At 33.1% G+C, this 19,601-nt stretch overlaps 3 protein-coding genes and 1 non-coding gene across 7 annotated transcripts; all 4 read right to left on the bottom strand.

Moving 5' to 3' along the window:
* Nucleotides 1–672: 672 nt before the first annotated feature.
* On the bottom strand, nucleotides 673–5,590 carry LOC121209729 (pheophytinase, chloroplastic). Its single transcript, XM_041080973.1, has 7 exons — nucleotides 5,245–5,590; nucleotides 5,036–5,140; nucleotides 3,607–3,745; nucleotides 3,188–3,358; nucleotides 2,077–2,317; nucleotides 1,903–1,994; nucleotides 673–1,077 (listed from the first exon to the last, which is right to left on the bottom strand). The coding sequence occupies exons 1-7, from the start codon at nucleotides 5,348–5,350 to the stop codon at nucleotides 801–803; spliced, it is 1,131 nt and encodes a 376-aa protein (XP_040936907.1). The 5' UTR covers nucleotides 5,351–5,590; the 3' UTR covers nucleotides 673–800.
* Nucleotides 5,591–6,286: 696 nt separating this feature from the next.
* LOC121209724 (anaphase-promoting complex subunit 10) lies at nucleotides 6,287–9,808 on the bottom strand. 4 transcript variants are annotated; one of them, XM_041080963.1, is made up of 7 exons: nucleotides 9,550–9,801; nucleotides 9,402–9,462; nucleotides 9,241–9,306; nucleotides 9,057–9,127; nucleotides 8,547–8,651; nucleotides 8,048–8,113; nucleotides 6,287–7,569 (listed from the first exon to the last, which is right to left on the bottom strand). In XM_041080963.1, the coding sequence occupies exons 1-7, from the start codon at nucleotides 9,726–9,728 to the stop codon at nucleotides 7,440–7,442; spliced, it is 678 nt and encodes a 225-aa protein (XP_040936897.1). In that variant the 5' UTR covers nucleotides 9,729–9,801; the 3' UTR covers nucleotides 6,287–7,439. The 4 variants fall into 4 exon arrangements, with proteins under 4 accessions (XP_040936897.1, XP_040936894.1, XP_040936903.1 ...); XM_041080960.1 differs by having other exon boundaries at nucleotides 9,241–9,333; nucleotides 9,550–9,799; XM_041080969.1 differs by having other exon boundaries at nucleotides 6,287–7,180; nucleotides 9,241–9,333; nucleotides 9,550–9,798.
* Nucleotides 9,809–11,369: 1,561 nt separating this feature from the next.
* TRNAN-GUU (transfer RNA asparagine (anticodon GUU)) lies at nucleotides 11,370–11,443 on the bottom strand. The gene has a single exon. It is a non-coding gene; the product is annotated as a tRNA-Asn (tRNA).
* Nucleotides 11,444–12,645: 1,202 nt separating this feature from the next.
* LOC107909408 (U-box domain-containing protein 5) lies at nucleotides 12,646–17,896 on the bottom strand. Its single transcript, XM_016836909.2, has 6 exons — nucleotides 17,397–17,896; nucleotides 16,803–16,884; nucleotides 16,430–16,615; nucleotides 15,653–15,760; nucleotides 13,758–14,917; nucleotides 12,646–13,676 (listed from the first exon to the last, which is right to left on the bottom strand). The coding sequence occupies exons 2-6, from the start codon at nucleotides 16,863–16,865 to the stop codon at nucleotides 12,917–12,919; spliced, it is 2,277 nt and encodes a 758-aa protein (XP_016692398.2). The 5' UTR covers nucleotides 16,866–16,884; nucleotides 17,397–17,896; the 3' UTR covers nucleotides 12,646–12,916.
* Nucleotides 17,897–19,601: the final 1,705 nt, after the last annotated feature.

The following is a 19,601-nucleotide window of genomic DNA, read 5'->3' as shown; positions in this document are numbered from 1 at the left end:
TAAGTTCGGGCAAGATGATTTGGTATCTTAAATGTAAAGATATTGCTATTTAAGGGGGACGAAGAGTGCATAAATTACAAATTTTTTATTTGACAATTTTCTAAACTAAACATGTTCCGATCAAATTTTAATTTTAAAAAATGTTTTTAATAAAAGTAAGTATTTGATGCATTATTTATACATGAATCTCCTACACCGTTAATGAATCATAGCAAACGAGATACATAAAACTACCATGGAAACTATCATAGTATAAGTCGAATATTGCGTTTTGCTTCCTTTTCTTAAAAATAGATAAGTTGATCCATATACATTAGATTAATGAGTAAATTGATTATTTCTGTTAAAAATTTCATCCATGTCTATTATTAAAAGTCTACGTAGCTAACGGAATAATTAAAGACTTACATGCGATGTGCGATGTATATCTCATGTTAACATATAATGACAAGTTTTTAATAGTAAAAAAGAATAAAATTTTTAATAAAAAGATCAATTTACTCCTTGATTTACTATAAGGGACTAATTTACCCATTTTTTCCAATAAATAGAACAAAATACAATTGACTTCTAATACGGGATTCCATGGTATTTTTACCGCAAAACAACAATTTGTTATTAGTATTACCAAAAAAAAAACTTGTAATAAACACTTATAAACTGTCTTGCATATGATTGAAAAATGGATTAATATAGTGAGATTCATGGATTTAATTCAATCAATGTATTAACAATTATATTACAAGTAAATCCTATTACCAAAGAGTGATTAGATATAATGTCATAAAAATGGGTATCTTTCACACTGTTTGGAGAGAAGAAGCTTTTGTTGCTATAGTGGATAACCAATCCACCAAAGCCTTATTCGCAAGTTCTGGGACTTCATCGTGCGGACAGTGTCCCGCCTTTAGGTTTACGAGTGTTGTGTTCGGGTAGAATTCTTTGATCCGATTAGCCTTTGCTGGACCGACCCAAGGATCTAAGTCACCCCACAGCAACAGCAACGGACATGTTAGCTTGCTCAAGAAGCTGTCTAAGGTGTACTCGGTTTGATTCAGCATGAACCGTGTCATCAACCTGCGGTTAACCAATGGGACCAAATAGTGAAATCGAATGAATGTGGGATAAAACGCATATGAACCGGTGGCAACAGCTCAGTTTTCCAAGTTTTTTCATGTATTAAGAGCTAGGGGAGAAGCTAAAGATGAATCATAAATTTTTGGAGGGTCAAACAGCAAAATTATCATTATATTAACTTGTAATCTTTTAGATTTTGAAGGGAATACAAGGCAATTTTACCATTTCTGCGCAGCCTTAGCCGCCGCCTCCCTGTCTACGCCCCTATTAGGAGGCTTTATATTCCTATAATCATGTTTGAATATGCTTTGGATACGGGTTCCAACATGATTACTTTAAGAATAATAAAAGAGTCGGACCCTATTAGGAGGCTTTATATTCCTATAATCATGTTTGAATATGCTTTGGATACGGGTTCCAACATGATTACTTTAAGAATAATAAAAGAGTCGGATTGCATTTTGCCCCTCTATTAAGAAAATGTGTAAATTAATTATTGTACATTAGATGAAAGAGTAAAAGAGTCATTCTATTAAAAAATTCATCTATTTCTATTGTTAAAACCTGACCCATGTACGTAAGCATACCACATGTAACTATCTGATTATTCCGCCAGTCACTTTAACATTAAAATTGGATGAATTTTTTAATAGAAAAAATCAGTTTGCTCTTCAATCTATTTTCTTTATTAAAGGGCATAAAATGTAATTTAACTCCTAATATAGAGATTTCCATGATACTTTTACCGTTTGAATATGCTTTGGACATGGGCTTCAAACACTGATTACTTTGAGAATAATAAAAGAGTCGGAACAACGTAAGTACCTATAGTACACTTCTCCAGCGTTGGGATCATCCGCAGGCATTTTAATGGATTCCACGAGATAATCATCCACATTGGAGGTATTGATATATACCTGCATTACGAAACCGATGCGATATTAAAAATGTACGATAATCAGTGAAGAACCTGATTAATTGAAGCTGCAAGTAACTTGCATTTTTTAGGACGGATTCGATCCGAGTTGGTTGCTTCGCTTGCCAGAATAAAATCTGAAGGACTACACGTTGGAAAACTTCCTTCAATGGCTTTAAAACAAATTTCTGCAGGAATGTTTCCTCAGATTCCGTGGTTTTAGTCTTCGCGTCTCCAAACTGTCCTGCGGAGTTCAGTAATGCTAGGCCAACCACTTGTTCAGGCAACCCCACCGCTGCAACCAAAGCCGTGAACCCTCCAAGACTGAAATTTACAATGAACAAAAAGACTGTCACAAGGGATGCATATATCTAAATTCGCAGATAAAGCGACAATGGGCATCTAGTATGAGAAACCTCTAAACCTGACTCGGAGGATGAATGTATCCTCATCATACAGCAAAACAAAACCAGCAGTCAAGTAGATTACTTTTGATCTTATAGATATTGTAATCTAATACACCGGTGATCATTTGAAGATACATGAACAATGGTACCAGCTTGAGGGACCAAACCGAATTTTCTGGACAAGGAACTCATTGAAACACAAAGAAAGAAAGTAAAGCTCACAGCAAGCTTTATACTAATGCAAATTTCGGAATTTTGACAGTAAAGATGAAGCTCTTAGCATGGAAACTACATCAATTGGGTAAAAATACAATGGAGGCCCTTATACTAGGAGTTGGATTGCATTTTGTCCCTTCTACTCAAAAATAGGCAAATTAGTCCCTGTAAATTAAATTAAAGAGCAAACTAGTTTTTATGTTAAAAAATTCTTTCATTTTTATGGTTAAAAACTGATTTTTGTATGTCAAAATAAGGTATACATGGCATCAAGTGATTCTATCAACTATGCAAGTTTTTAACAATAGAATGGATAGAAATTTTTAACAAAATTAGTTTGCTCTTCAATATCACGTATAACGACTAATTTATCTATTTTTTGAGTAAAAGAGGCAAAATGCAATTTCACTCCTAGTATAGGGGCCTCCATGATACTTTTACCTCATCAATTGCCATCGAAGCTTGGTGTTGAGTGGTTATTCAGACTCATATGCGAATAGCATTTAAAATAACCGTGCAGTTAAGATTATAAGTCATGAGAGATAACTATTAACTAGTTCTCGATTGCTACCTGTTTCCGACTAAAACCGTCGGCTCTTTTACGATCTCCTTCAAAAAATCGACAACTTGATCTCTCCATATCATCGCATCGTACTCGATAATCGCTTTCTCGCTCCACCCAAATCCTAGCAAGTCTACGGCATAAACTTTGTAGTTTTTAGCCAATTCAGGTATGTTGTACCTACGAAAGTTAGAAAAACATAACGATCATTTAAGGCATATATGATGTAGAACCCGAGATCACAACAACGTTTCGAGCCTCTAATTCTACTCGTTCCATTTTCACCAGAAACTGTGATTAAATATAAAATCAAAAGGTACACTATTTACAGTTCAAACAACCAAAAATCGATCCGGAAGTAGTTTGGGTCAGTAGCTACTCAAACCCTTTTCAACTACTCGGATTAATATGAGCATTAGATAGCAAACCTCCAATGAAAAGCTGAAGCACCAAATCCATGAATAAGAACAATAGGGAATCCTTCTCCTTGTACTACGTAATGTATTTTCCGACCACGCCATGTCCAAAAATTGTATCCATCTGGCTTGAACGGTAATCTCTCAACTCCTAAACCAAAAAAAAAAGAAAAAGAAAACCTAAATTCAGCAAAAGAAAATCACAAAAATAGATCAAAATTCTTTGTTCTTGAAAGGAAATGTATATTCCCGAAATGCAGCTTAGGTACAACAATCTCAACTTTAGACAGAACAAAACCTAGTTATGGTCCAACAATAGTTTGGTCTTAATCTAAGACAGAACACACAATTTCTCAGCTAAAGACCACCCAATGTATTTTCCAACCGCGCCATGTCTGGAAATTGTATCCGTCGGGCACAAAACCAAAATTAAGCCAAAAGAAATCCCAAGAATATAGAAAAATTCTTTGTTCATAAAAGGAATTCTATATTTCCAAAATGCAGCTTAGGTACAATCTCAACTCTAGACTGCCTTATGTGAAACAAAACCTGGTTACGGTCCAACAATAGGTTGGTCTTAAACTAAAGATAGAACACAATTTCTCAGCTAAAGATTGCCCTATGTATTCCGACCGTGCCATGTCCAGATATTGTATCCGTCCGGCCTGAACGGTAATCTCTCCCCAGAATTCTATATTCCAAAAATGCAGCTTAAGTACAACAATCTCAACTCTAGACTGTCCTATGTGAACAAAACTGAGTTATGATCCAATTGGCCTTAATCTAAGACAGAACACACAATTTCTTAGCTAAAGACTGCCCTATCTATTTTCCGACAGCGCCATGTCCAGATATTGTATCAGTCCGGCTTGAACAGTAATCTCTCCAAAGAATTCTATATTCCCAAAATGCAGCTTAGGTACAGCAATCTCAACTATAGACTGTCCTATGTGAATAAAACCTAGTTATGGACCAATTGGTCTTAATCTATGACATCACAATTTTCTCAGCCAAAAAACTACTACTTCTGCAAGAACCCTAATTCCATTAAACAAACCCAGAGTTCAAAAAGCAAAGAACAATTTAACCAGTGGTTAAAAAAGGATAAAATATGCCACAAGTCCCTGTACTCTTCAAGAATTTGGAATTTAATACCTATACTTTTATTTTCAGGAATTTAATCCTTTTAGTTTCCAGATTACAGAATTCAAGTCCAATCGTTAACATTGTAGTTTTTCTTTGGTTAAGTGTGACATTTTGAAATAAAAAATAATTAGTAATTGAAAAAAATATGCTATAATGAACTTGAATCTACCAAAATGATCTGAATTTTAAAATCTAGAAAAGTAAATTAACTAAATTCCTGAAAATAAAAATATCTAAATTTACAAAGAGTAGAGCGAGTTATGGCATATTATAATCTTTAAAATGAAAAACTAACCTTGAACAGGTTCACTGGTCAAAGAAGATCCCATAACTGAGAGACCAGATGCCACAATCCCCTTCAAAGCAAAACCCCTCCTGTTTATCATCTCACATTTGCTTCCTTCAAGTACAATGGCAGATTAAACAATAAAGTAAACAAAACCTCCAAATTTTAAAAAAAAGAAGAAGAAGAAGAAGAGGATTTTGAGCTCAAAATTAGCTTACTTGGTTGAAAATTGATTCTTGAAGGAGCAAAGAACCTGTTAGAGATTGGGTTTAAAATTTCAGTCCTAACTGGAGGTGAGACACCACATGAAGAAGATGAAGACATGTTTTCTAAAACTAAAACCCCTGAAACTAACAAAGGAGAAGCCTTTAATTAATGGCTGAGAAGGGGAAAAATTGGGGTTTTTAAGAACATGAATGAGAGACATTGAAAGATACAAAAGGATGATATTTAAAGACATGGTTTTTAAAGGTTTAAGGTTCTATGCCGGCCATTTCTGTGGTTGCTGTAACTTTGAGGAGTTGTGGCTAAGTCCAAGCCATGCACCGGAGTTTTGATTTTTTTCCCTCTATAAATCTTTCCAATTTTCAGACATTTTTAGATTATTTACGAGGTTTTTACTCTATTTATTACAATTACAAATTACAATTGATTGCACAATAATGAAAAATCTCGGAAAATTCCATGTCCATATGAATCCAAAGGGTACCTTTGAAAAGGAATTCCACACACATATCTTGCTGACCAATTAAAAAAGAGGTTTAATTTTGATTTTAATCCCCCTTCTATATTAAAATTTGATATTTAATATAAAAGTATCCTCATTTTTAGTTTTTTTTGGGGGGGGGGGCTGTGAGGGATAAGGATTTTTTAAAATTTGTAAAATTTCCAATAATTTTTAAGTTTTATTTACGATTTAATCTTTAAACTACACCCATTTTCTCAATTTAATATTTATAGGCCGATCAACGCTTAATCAATGGCCACATAATCAATATGCATGACATGTTTTATTTGTTGAATATGCTACCTATTTTTTTAATACCATCAATTTTTTGGGCTAAAAATCATAACCAAGTAATAGTTTAATTACCAAAATGGAAAAAAAATTAAATTCTAAAATGAAAAATAAATATAATTAACGGGTCAAATCATGAATAAAGTCGATTTTTAAATCAAAGTTATAATATTTCAAAGACGAAATAACGATGCGAAGCAGGAATTTTGCTATACACTTGAAAAAAAGGTTATACCAAAATATTCTTTCTAAGATTAAATTTTATAACCTTTCATAATTAAGTAATTAAAAAAATTTACTAATAGTTAAATGACATTTTATAACTTGTCGTAATTGGATAACAAAAAAAAATTAATAATTGAATGACTACTAATGTAATTTACCTTAAAAAATTTTGCTCGATAGTCTGTCCTTTGTTATTGTAAGGTTGTGAAACATAGTGTGCCATTTTCTTTGGGGTTACTCAGCTTTGTAGTTGTTTCACATCTTTTTCACCTAATAATGTGTTCAAACCTTAGAAACCTCATTGAATATATTGACTATTATGAAGCTTCCTTGCTTTTTGAGAGTTAAAGTCACTTATGTTGCTTCTTCGATTTCTTTGATCTCTCTTCTTGTCCATGATGAACACATTGAGATTTCTTTTCAGGTCTAAAATTTTGGGTACCAAGTTCACCATATTCGACAGTCAATCGCCATGTGACTCGATAATCCCATTAACTTCCCGATCAAATCTTAGATTCAATTTCAAGCAGGTTTCTCCAAGATTACCAGCATGCAACTACAGCATAGGTGCCATTACCTACGAGCTCAACGTATTTCGAGCACAAGGACCATGGAGAATGCATCATTTTTTGTACTCAATTCCTGTCTCAGCTATTCAGGAAGGAGGCACTGCTCTGACACCATCAGCATTTATGCAATCCTTCGATGAATCGATGATAGACATCAGCTCCCCAAGGCTCCCGGCCACATTGGTATTCTCTCTTGGCTCAGGAGAGCCATTAACCCTTAAAAACAAGGCTCCTATGAACAGTTACAGTGCTGGTGCCTTAACTTCAGAGGGCGTGTGACCACGGCTTCTGTTAAGAATTTCCAGCTTGTTGCAGCTCTTGATCAATCCCATAACGTATCACCTGAAGAGCAAGAGAAGGTAGTCTTACAGTTTGGGAACATCAGAAAGGATATCTTCACCATGGATTATGGATACCCTCTATCTGCTTTCCAAGCCTTTGCAATATGCCTAAGCAGCTTCGACACCAAACCGGCTTGTCAATGATCACTATTGGTTAGAGATCCCCAACTAGCCTAGTATGTACTTTTATCATCTTAGAATCAAATCTAAGCTAACAACAAATTGTCTATATCCACTTGATTTGTTTTGGGGGACAAACTCTATTTGAACACACTTGGGAGCTTCCTTATCTTAGTATCATCCCAGCCGAAACTCATCTGAACCGAAAATGAACCAAGGCCTATAATACAATCAGCTGCCCTACTAAAGCAATGCCCGGAATCCAGGGACCTATCAACATATATGAGAGCAATACATAATATTCCAAAGTATACCAGATGATTTGAATCTCAAGTTGGAATATGCATTCCCAACTTCAATATTTCAAATGATGATAAAACTTTGGATTAAATACGATATATGACATGGGAACACAAGGAAAAAGGAAATTGGTGTGCAGAGTGACAAATCAAAACTATATGGACTTTTCTTGAATAATAGAATGTCACAATGTCTAAAGACAGAGGAAAATGATCAGAAAAGAACCCGAAATGGGATACTATCAAAGCTAGTACCATCTGAACAGCACAAGCACAAGAGAGTGAATACTGACAATATCATTCTCTTTTTGTTCCTACCAACATTGAGAGATTTACAGACTCCTCATAGTTCTAACGAGCTCGTATCTCTTCTATCAGAGACAATATTCTACATTTCATATGCCATGTTCATTTCTACCCCAAACTAGCTATTCCGTCACATCTATTACCTCAAAGTGGAGTATGTAATGAATTCCCTTGACGTAAACTGGAATGGTTGGTGTGGAATAGGATTCCTGCAATAGAGCATTTAAACATCAAAACAAGTATAAATTCAAACATTGGTGATCCAGAATGGTAAAAGTACTATGAAGGCCTTTGTACTAGGAGTCAGATTGCCCTTTCTACTCAAAAAATGGGCAAATTAGTCCTTATACATTAGATCAAAGAGCAAACTGGTCCTTCTGTTAAAAATTTCATCCATTTCTACTGTTCAAAATTGGTCCCTGTATGTCAGCTATGCTAGTTTTTAACAATAGAAATGGATGAAATTTTTAATTGAAAGGAGTAAATAATTTACTTTTTGATATAACGTACAAGATGTAATTTGCCTATTTTTTTAGTAAGGGGGCCAAAATGCAATCTAAGCCCTAGTATAGGGGCCTCTATGGTACTTTTACCTCCAAAAACTTATGCACAAAAAAGACGTTTATGATGTATGGTACATACGGTCGAGGTCCATAAACTTTGATCTGGCGAACATGAGTATCTCTCCCGTTAAGGTGATTTGACAAAACCACAATTTGCAACATAAATGTATTGACAAAAGTTTCACTGCAAGACATTTTCATTAATCAATCAGTGCACAAAATAAATCTCTGCTTGCTAAGTGCAATTTTCTCAATAATTATGTAGTATATGCATCTTTGTGCTCAATTTGCAAATTGTTTATATTAACTAACAGCAGAATAGTAATACAGAACTAACTATTAACATTGTTACTTAAACAAACAAGGATACAAAATGGTGAAACATCTCCGTTTGTTTTGACTTTTGATCCATACTATGTCTTCAATGGCACTCCACATAGTACCAAAGAAGAATTTCCAAAGATTTTTGAAAAAAGCAATGAATTAGTATCTTAAACATGATTAACAGTATAGCAGCCAACAAGAGAAACAAGATCAATTCAAATAATTCGAAAAAATTTGCACTGAAACAAGCTTTTTTCTCACTCACCGGGGATCATTTCCAGATAATGAAAGATAAACCCAACCAGTAGGCTTGACAAGTTCCACAGTTTTAATCTCCTATAGAGAAACATTCACATACAAATTAAACAACATCGTAAAGATCTTACAGCCACTATTCGAAAAAAAAAAAGACACAACAATAACAACAAAGAAGATAGTACATTATATACCTTCAAGTTATGAAAGCCATCACCAGCTCGAATAGAGATCTTACTTGGTGTGTAGCTCTCATCAAGCTTGAAATCCACATAAAGTACAACTAGCTTCAAAAATCCATCATCAAGAGTTAATAAAAAAAATTGATTCAAACAAAAGTAAAATTCTCCATTACCTGCAATTTAACTTTCTTCTGGAACTGAATGTTAACTAAATGAGGCTGGGCACCATCTGATCTGAAAAACCAATTAAAAAAATGAAAACAAGTGAGAATCGAAAGTAAAGTTGGGTCAAATTTGGGAACAGATTTACGTGTTTTTAACTGCCAATAGGTTTCGAGATTGTCGTCACGGAGAGAAGAGACGCCATTGCCAGTTTTACAAGAGCTGACACTCCAAGCTGCTTTTTTGCCCATCTCTCTCAGGTCATCTTCAACGATTAGGTGTTGGTTTCCTCCTGTGATCTTCCCTTCTTCTTCCGATTCTGAAGATTCCGTAGCCATTTTTTGAAATTGAAAAACCCTAATTTGACTTTTTTTGAAATCCCCGCTAATGCTAAAGGCCCTCCCAAAATATAAACAGCCATTTAAAAGTTAGGAAAACAGGATTGGTGTCTAATTAAATTATTGTTATTAAAAAGTTATTTTATTTAAACATTAAAATTAATTGTTATTAAAAAAAATTTAAAACTACAATTTTTTTTTGTCAGAATGGTATATTTTACCTAAATGATTATAAAGAAGTGACATAAATGAAAGAAAAAATTAAAAATAAAAAACATGTTGGAGGACTTATTTTGAAATATTGAATATATTATATAATTTTTTAAACATATTGGAGGACTTATTTAAAATATAATTTGTAGAACACCAATAAATTTTATATAAGATTGAGGAGGGGTTTATGTTGCAATTTTCCCCCCTTAATTATTTATTTATTTTCATGCAACATGCAAATTTTTATAATAAGAACACATTAGAAATCTAAGTACCTTGATATATATATATATATAAATAAAAGGTAAACTGTATTATTAGTCATTCAATTACATTTTTTTTTATTTTTGATCACCCAACTATAAAAATTTACAAAATTATCACTTAACTTTTTTTTTTGATTACCACCTGACTAACCTAGAAATGAAAACACCCAAAAATAAAAATAGTTGGATGACCAAAAAAGATAATTTTGGCTAATACTTGAGTGACCATTTTGTAACATTTCATAGTTGAGTAACCAAAAAAGAAAATTACTAATAGTTGATGATCATTTTGTAACTTTTCATAGTTGAGTGACTAAAATCAAAAACAAAAACATAGTTGGGTGACTATTAATGTAGTTTACCCAAAAATAATTAAATTTTAGTTGAAATGTTGGAAAACATAGTGTTTAAAGTTCAAATATTTTGTGACTATATTTTTGTATTTCTTTCTATAAAAGATGTAAAAAGTTATATAAAAAGATAAAAACACCTCAAAATAATATACTCTACTTTGTAAATTTACTATATTTTAATCGTTGCTCTATTGAAATGGTGTCCCGTTAACTCGTGCCACCAACTCAATTAAATCGTTAATTATTTTAATTAAAAATAAAAGTAAATTTATTTTAAGAAGAGATAAAACAATGTTTAGATCCTAAACTTTTTTATTTACATTAGTCTTGAAATTTGATAATTTTTTTTCAATTTTATCCCTAAATTTGGATTCCATTGTGTGATGATATAACACTATGAGATTGTGTTATTTCACCACCTAATTTTTTCTTGTATTTTTTTAGATTTTATATAAAAAAGATTAAATCTCAAGTGATGATGTGGCACTTTGAGTAAGTAGCATGTCATCACACCTTAATATAATCCAAGTTCAGAGATCAAATTGAGACAAGTTGTCAAGTCTTGAGACTAATGTGGATAAAGAAAAGTTTAGGGGCTAAGTTGGAAAAAAAACCTAAAAGCACTAAAACCATAATTAAACAAGAAAATTATTAAATAGAACCCAAACCATAATTAAACAAAAAGATTATTAGATCACCTAATTATTACAGATTAATATAAAGAAGTCAAATTTCAGAAGGACTAAAGCCTGAATTAACCCAAAAGGGGTAAAACCAGAATTAAACCAAAAGTTTCAGGAAGACTAAAACGCTAGAGGGAGGGGTCGAACCTCCGACCTTATGGTTAACAGCCATACGCTCTAACCGACTGAGCTACTCCAGCACGTGATAAAACAGCAACTTTATTAAATATAAGTACTTTGCAGATGTCTATATATGTACGTATGAATATACACATGTATGCTTTTGTTTTATTTGAGTGTTATTCTTATACAGCTTGAAGCTCTTTGATCAAAATATAAGGTTATATATATACACGTATATATACCAAGTTCAATTTCTATGTGCAGACTCTGTTTATAATTTATTAAAAAGGAACTAAATATCTTTAGTTATAGTTACTAGTAATGACAAAGAAAAATTAGGGACTATATAAGATTTAGCAATAACATCCAAGAATTAAGAGTGCAAATAGCTTGAATAATTAATGTGTGTATTGAAGGTCCTCCATTAACTTTATATGGGGTATGCATGTCACCAAAATTTAGATACTTAGCCATCAACATTAAGGCTCCTCAATCCTCACTAACCCCACGATTGGGGCTATTGTCATCAATGCCAATTCATTGAAGTAACCTACCGACATCCATGTATATATCTATAGATATATGCCAATTCATTTAAGGCAACCATGTTTAACACAACATAAAATATACATAATATCATTTATATATAAGAGTGAACTTGGCAAAACTATTATGGTAACCTTTATATTAAGAGTCGAATTGCATTTTATCCCTCTACTCAAAAAAGATCAATTAGTTTCGGTACATTAGATAAAAAAAACAGCTTAATCCTATTAAAAATCCCATTAATTTCTATTATTAGTGATGACGTATTACTATTTGGTTACTTGAATTAATTCCTCCACATAAAAAAATCCATCAATTTCACCGTTTATAGAAAATTCTCTATTCCTTTTGTTAAAATTTCATTTATTTTACTTGAATTAATCCTTTCATGTCAGTATGAGTTATACATGACACCAAGTGTTATTGTCTAGTTGCTCCATTAATTGCGTCAACACTTAATAATAAAAATAGATGGAACTTTTAATAAAATCAAGTTACTCTTTGATCTAACGTTCATAGACTTGTTTGTCCATTTTAAGTAAAAAATGACAAAATACAATCTAACTTTCAATATAGTGACCTCCATGGTAATTTTACCACATGAACTCCATTTTAACTACAAAAATTATATATATATATCATTTCATGTGTATGTATGTATGTATGTATGCATGCATGCCTAGGAAGGTAAACAGATCACTAGGTTTGTAGATACAAAGAGAAATTCAACCACTTGCTGGAAAACTGTACATTCATAAGAATTATACAACCAGGATATGACATAAGATATATCATACAAATAATCATAAATCAAACCTAAGAAACTAGATCGTGGTAATTAGTACTGTTTGAGCCGGACAAAATCATTTACCAACTAACTACATTTAGTTACAATATGATGATATCGGTTCCTCAAGTCTGGTAAGCAAAGTGTGTCCCAAAAAAGGGGAAAGAATCTTACCAGGGAGGATGTTTGTTAACCCGAGCATGAGAAAATCCGAATTTCATTTCTTCTTCTTTTGTGCACTGGATCTCGAGAACATAGATAGTTTCACTCCGAACAATGACTTATGAGACTTTTTATCTTTGGGATAGTTGTTGGCATCTTCGGAAATGACATTGTCATATTGAAGATGTTCTTGTTCATCATCATCATGGTTCGTATCTCTAAGTAACCGTAGCAATTCCATTGCGCTTGCCTTTCCTTTATCACTCCCGTTGACAGATACATCGAAAAGGGCAGGGAATATATCGCATTCATCCATTACTAACTGACAATATTCAACACGTTGCGAGCACAATGCGAGAAGAATAGCCAGTGCATGCTCTTGGTCCTCGTGAGTGCCGGTCTCGATTAACATAGCAATAGAAGTAATACATCCTGGAGTTAGAGTAATAGAAGCCCGGGCTTCTTGGTTGTTGCACAAGTTCCTCAGCACTACTATGCAGTGCCTTGCGAGAGAAGCATCTTCTAGGAACGGGACAAACTTTGGGATCCATTCAGAAGATGCTAAATTGGAACAAATATCGTGGCTCGAGGACAGATTGTGCAAAATTTTAATGACTCGTTCCTGGAATGCTGTGATCTTAGAGTTGAGAATATTTAAAATGGAAACAAGAGCACCAGATGCAGCAATCTTAGACCAACAACCGCTATTGCCGGACAATACTTCAATAATGTCAAGAACTTCTTTAGTCACTTCTGAGTCGAGAGACGATGATAGCAGGCTATATGCATCTTCATTTAAGTACCTTATCCCGCTCCTGCATGAAGCCCAAGGAATGAAAATGTCAAAAATAAAGGTAAATCATGGTACAGATGCAGCACATGCATGAATTCATTACCTGTGTTGGCTCACATAAGTCAACAACAACTGAAATCCGGCTCTTTGTGCTCTAATATTGTGCATATCAAGAGCAGAGCTCAAAAATTCAATCAACGGTTCGATGAAATTCTTGGATGACAAGGACATACAAGCTAATTCGTCACGTTTCAAATGGTTTTTCATATCTTCAACCATTTCGTATTGTGATTCCCAATCAAGCTCGGGAAGCCTACATAGAGACTCCAAATTCATTTTACTTGCATTGCGAGGATTTTGATATTGGCGAAGATCATCACTGCCCTGCTCCGGTTTCAAACTTAACCCCTCTGCAATCTTGTTGCGTGATCCATCAGAAGTATAGCTAGTATCTAAAGATCCAAGTGATACATTGCTGATGTCAACCGGGAAGCGCATATCATATATAGAACTACCAAAACTAGCTACGGAAGTGGAAGAATTTTCCAACAAATGAAGCACATCTGACTGCAAGCTAGGGTCTTGAATAGTGATTCCATGCTTCGCACACCATTTTGATATCAGATCCTTCATGACAGTATTTGGTGTCAATGACAAATGAGCCAGTTTCGTTTCGGATTTTGGACACGTATCGTTACCATCATCGAACCACTTTTGGATCCAAACCCTTTCGTATGTTTGTCCCGAAGCAATAACAACAGGATCATACATCAATCTTAAAGATATAGGGCATTTAAATTCCTCGGGTGGTATTAATCCGCTTAACTTATCAGCTTCAACATCGTGCTGCTTATACTCCTTGTGAGATGCCACATCGGGTACAATATCGCTACTGGGGTTATTAACCATAAAAGCTCCTTGATTACGATCAACCGTGTTGTCTGTTTGCTCCCCGATAATCAAGTGACCGTACTTCCTTAACAGATACAAAAGATACTTCAAGATTTTCTTCTTTTGTATGTCGGTATCTGCGATCTTTTCCATCAACTTCTTAATGGATCTTTTCTCTATCAAGATGGCTTTTGGAGAATTAATATGAAGTCGAGATGCTGCCGTTTGAAGAGCACTCGTTTCAGCAAGTTCCATTGAATCCGACGTTGTTGCTCCCTGATGAAGCAATTCTCTAACAACCTTCCCAGCCTCTTCTTCGAATTTATCAGGGACGAAACACGCAGCTCGAAGATCATCAACAATTTGAGAGATCTGCACAGACATTCCATTATCAGCTTAATCAAAGAACTTGATATATGGAAAAAACGGTATCTAAAATAAAAGGGTCAAAGTGCCTAGGTGGTCCTTGTATTATAGGGACTGGATCAATTTAGTCCCTATACCATAAAAAAGAATCAAATAAGTCCAAATTGTAACAAAGTTAACATTTACTATATAAAAACTGTCTTGAAATTTTCTTTTTCAATTGCAGTTCAATTTCAAACAAAAGATTTCATTTACAGAACTATAAAAAATTTAAAAATATTAACTTTGTTAAACAATAAACGTTTATTTCAATTTAGCCTTATTTGATTCATTTTAATAGTACAAAGACTAAATTGATTTATTTAATTGTAGAGGAACTAATTTGATCAGGTCTCTATAATAGAAGGACCTCTCAAGTAAAACATAAGTATAATTGATTTGGCAGTAAGGTGGCTCCAGGCCCTATTGGAGTTAGTTTCATGCAAAAGTCACGGTTGCTTTTCATGAATTTGTAAACTTTCAAGGGAACAAAAAGCAAGAAAATATGAACCCTGTCCGAGTTTACAAGTTATCCAAACGTTATATTGGCCATGTTGGACCATCCTCAATCACTATACTAAGATTGCCAACAATAAATAACGACAGGCTAATTAAAGAACAAATGGGATTTGATCGATCATTTTCAGACCACTTGCTTGGGACAATAGGAAACAAGAACAATAAGATATGTAATTGACAAACCTCGACAGCAAGCATAACTGGAACCATACTCTGAATTTGGCATAAACCTTGTTCCAAAAAATTCTTTGATTTTTGACACCTCGAAACTATAGCATCTGTTGTTATTGCCTGAAAGTGATTAAGGAGAACTATCAACCAAAGGGTATAACTTGATCGATCAAATGAGCAATAAAATAAAGAGAAACGATTAAGCTCACAAACACCAACAAAACATTTCCATGGAGGTTCTATTTCTATAAAAGAGGCCAATAATGAAAAATTGAACTCTTTGGAAGACTACAAGATATCATCAGATTGTTAAAAGTATCACAGAGGCCCCTATAGTAGGAGTCAGATTGTATTTTGGCCCTTCTACTCAAAAAAATAGGCAAATTAGTCCCTATATGTTAGATCAGGGAGCAAATTGATCCTTCTGTTAAAAATTTCATCCATTTCTACTATTAAAAACTGGTCTCTTAACGTCAGCACAAGTCTGGTTATTCCGTCAGGGGCATCAATTTTTAACAGTACAAATAGATAAAAAATTTAAAAGAAGTGACTAATTTGCTCTTTGATCTAATGTGCAGGGACTAATTTTCCTTTTTTTTGAGTAGAGGAGGCAAAATGCAATTTGACTCCTAATATAATGGCCTCTATGGTACTTTCATCCATCAGATTGTTATAAAAGAAACAGTCGTGCAACAGCCAGATTGTAAACTCATACTCGTTTTAACAAAAACCCGAAATAGCAATAAACTCCTCCATAATCAGTAAGGCAATAACTACAAAAATACACACCAGATACAGTTTACTTGATTCGTTGCAGTACTGAAGAAGCAACTTTGCTCTCTCAAGTGCATTGTTCAATGAGCATAGTGCCTTTATTCCCGAGGAACATCTAGGTCGAGCAGCTTCAATCTCCGGAAATATCTTTAAAATTCTATCAACAAACTTCCTAAGCTCTGTGCACATCAAGTGGTGCGCCTACAATCAAAGCATACCATATTAGACGAAGATCAAACACCTTAAAACAAACATGGTATGATGATATGATCCTTAACATATAAGCAAAAAAAAAAAAATACACACACAAACAAATGCATGTAATTATTCCCGGTAATATATTCCAAGTTAGAACAGAAAAAAAGTGAAACGAACTCGAAAATAGTACCTTAAAGGAACTAGGATAGGAGTCAAATGGAGTCTCCCCTGCTTCAATAGCATCAGTCCCCATTCAATATATATATCCCTGACTATATATAAACAAAGAACACAAGTCAAGTAATTAAACAGATCAAAAACTGCAAACAAGCTATAAATGATGAAAATTGAAAACCCTTTTTTTCTATATGATTCTAATGGTGACATTTCTAAGTGTAGGTCAAAGATTTGCATTAACTATGCATCTTTAGCTCATAGACTTTGTGCTAAACTTCAGTCAATGAAGAAAGATACGATATATGTGTATATATATATATCAACCAGGCCTTTGAACCCCACCATATAATGATGAAAACCCTTTTACTATATTGATTCATATGGTGACATTTCTAAGTCCAACTCTATGATTTTTGCATTAATTATACATCTTTAGCTCATAGACTTTGTACTAAACTTTCAGTCAATGAAGATAGATATAAAAGAAAATGGTAAACATAACAAATTTGAAGCATGAAGATGCAATATTTTTCTTGAAAGATACTAATTTTGAACTTAAATCATGATAAAAAAATTATGGGATTTGAGAAACAAATTAGGGAATTACCTTTCTTGTGAAGATATAGAATAACCCCAAATGTGCAGAGAACTTGAACCAGTAGAATCAAAGACTCTATTTTTAAGCAAAAAATAAAAAATAAACAAAACCAAATTTAAACGAAAAAAATTACAAAGAAGAGAATTTCAAGCCAAAAAAAGCAAAATTCTTGCAGCTCTACCATAGATGACTAAAGTGAAAAGAAAACAATAGTTCAAGTAAAGCTTTAAAGATGAACAAATCGATTGCATAATCTTCTTGCTTACAGAAAAAAAAAACAGCTTTTAAATTTTTTTTTCAATAACCCAGCAAAATATAGTGAAATATTTAGCTTTTTAGAGCTCTTCAAAGATAAGGCAAACAAGAAAACCAAAAACCTAACAAAAAAAATCAAATCAAAAGCTGTAAATAAAGCTGCTTTTCTTTTTTCTTTTGGACAAAGAAAAAGCCTTTGCAAAGAAGACGATAATGATATTTAAAAGTAAAAGAGTTTCTTAATTTTGATTTTTTTTTTGTGGGGAGAAATAAAAAAATATATACAAAGACCCGTCAACTGGCTATCTCCACTAATAATTTTTAGGTTAAATTGCACCGAAGATCACTGAACTATTAGTAAGTTTATGTTTTAGTCACTTAACTTTAAAATGTTTGAAAATGGTCACTAAACTATTCAAAGTTTTCATTAGGTTACTGAGCTGTTAAAATTGTTATTGTATGACATTTTTCTTCCTCTTATTTTTTACAGTTTAGTTTTTTTCATGAAACAACTTTCTTTTTCAATTTTGAGACAGACCATCAAATACTGGAATATAATGTATGTTCTTCTACTCGTCGATAGATACTGATTCACCATACTGATCTTTGAATCATTACTTAGAGCTTGCTAGCTGAAAAGAAAAAGACTTAACAACTCAGTTACTTAAATACAAATTTTAGAATAATTTAGTGATTATTTATAACTTTTTGAAGTTAAGTAACCAAAATATAAGTTTACTAATAAGTTAGTGACTTGGGTGTAGTTTACCCATGATTTTTTGAGAAAGGTAAAAGTTTTCAGACGTTTTGTAACAGTCACACGTGTTGTCCCACACGCCTCTCTGGTGGCGTCTGTGATTGATTTACTACCGTTGATCTTCATCGTGGGTCACTTGATTGAATCCAACGATGATGGGAGCGTAGCTAGCTCGTGATGTTGACCAAAGAGACGCTGACATTTCTACGTATAGAACATTTCTACCTGCAGTCTCTCTTGAACGGCTTAAGGTGCGAGATATTCGTATATTTGTATAAAATTTTAGGTCAAACTTTATAAATGGTCCCTGTATTTTTAAACGATCCTATTTTCGAAACATGTATTTTTAATTTCGAAGCCAAATTTTTTTATTAATTCAAATAAAAAATAGTTGGTCTCGTGATTAAAAATACATGTTTCGAAAAAAATTAAATGGATTAAATATGATCAAATTATAGTAGAGTGCAGGGGTGGGTGCAAAGGCAAGCAAAAGCTTAGCCTTGACAACCTAAAATGGAAAATTTTCTCTTTAGACTTTATAAAGTCCATAAATTCATTAGTTAATATTTGATTTGATTTTTTTAAGATTGTATATTAATATAATGGTGAAATTACATTTTTACTCCTATAAAAAATATATAACTTAATTTCAAATCCCAAAAAAAATTCTAAATTTAGCTCTAATATCAAACACACATAGCATAAACAACATCTATGTATTCTTCCCTAAATTTAAATATAATATTTATTTGATAAAATGTATTTTTCTTTCTGAATTTTTTTTATTTTAGTTTGATTTAGGATGATTTTTTTAAGAATATTATTATAGGTCTAATTATATCTGGTTCTTTTTTGACAGAATGTCTACAACTATCCATAGCTCTTCTCCTATTCATAAATAGGAAGATAATACGGTTCAGCGCACTCGAACCCACATCCTCTTGTATTGACAACAATATCCATACTAATTGAGCTAATATTCAATCAAAAGGATGTTTCTAATAAATAAGCTAATCAACACATTCTATATACATATATATCTTATAGGTAAACTGCAAAAATAGTCATTTTTATTTGCCTCATATTACATTTTAGTCACTTGCATTATTGTTTTGTTATGAAATGGTCACTCTACCGTTAAGATCCGTTACCTCCCTAACGACGATCCTACGTGGCAGTCCAAATGGGTTTTAAATGTCAAC

This window comes from Gossypium hirsutum, chromosome A02 (genome assembly GCF_007990345.1).
Source record: "Gossypium hirsutum isolate 1008001.06 chromosome A02, Gossypium_hirsutum_v2.1, whole genome shotgun sequence".
Taxonomy (NCBI): Eukaryota; Viridiplantae; Streptophyta; class Magnoliopsida; order Malvales; family Malvaceae; genus Gossypium; species Gossypium hirsutum.
The sequence above is the reverse complement of the archived record's forward strand: the minus strand, read 5'-3'. Positions and strand labels throughout refer to the sequence as shown.

Coding starts and splice junctions, on each gene's coding strand:
- LOC121209729 (XM_041080973.1), bottom strand. CDS start 5,350: ATGTCTTCATCTTCTTCATGTGGTGTCTCACCTCCAGTTAGGACTGAA. Junction 2,318..3,187: donor ACGGTTTTAGTCGGAAACAG/GTAGCAATCGAG, acceptor TGTAAATTTCAG/TCTTGGAGGGTTCACGGCTT. Junction 1,078..1,902: donor GCTGGAGAAGTGTACTATAG/GTACTTACGTTG, acceptor GGTTAACCGCAG/GTTGATGACACGGTTCATGC.
- LOC121209724 (XM_041080960.1), bottom strand. CDS start 9,728: ATGGCTACGGAATCTTCAGAATCGGAAGAAGAAGGGAAGATCACAGGA. Junction 8,114..8,546: donor AAAGTTTATGGACCTCGACC/GTATGTACCATA, acceptor GCTCTATTGCAG/GAATCCTATTCCACACCAAC. Junction 7,570..8,047: donor ATTACATACTCCACTTTGAG/GTAATAGATGTG, acceptor ATATGTTGATAG/GTCCCTGGATTCCGGGCATT.
- LOC107909408 (XM_016836909.2), bottom strand. CDS start 16,865: ATGGGGACTGATGCTATTGAAGCAGGGGAGACTCCATTTGACTCCTAT. Junction 14,918..15,652: donor CAGTTATGCTTGCTGTCGAG/GTTTGTCAATTA, acceptor ATGTCTGTGCAG/ATCTCTCAAATTGTTGATGA. Junction 13,677..13,757: donor ACTTATGTGAGCCAACACAG/GTAATGAATTCA, acceptor GGCTTCATGCAG/GAGCGGGATAAGGTACTTAA.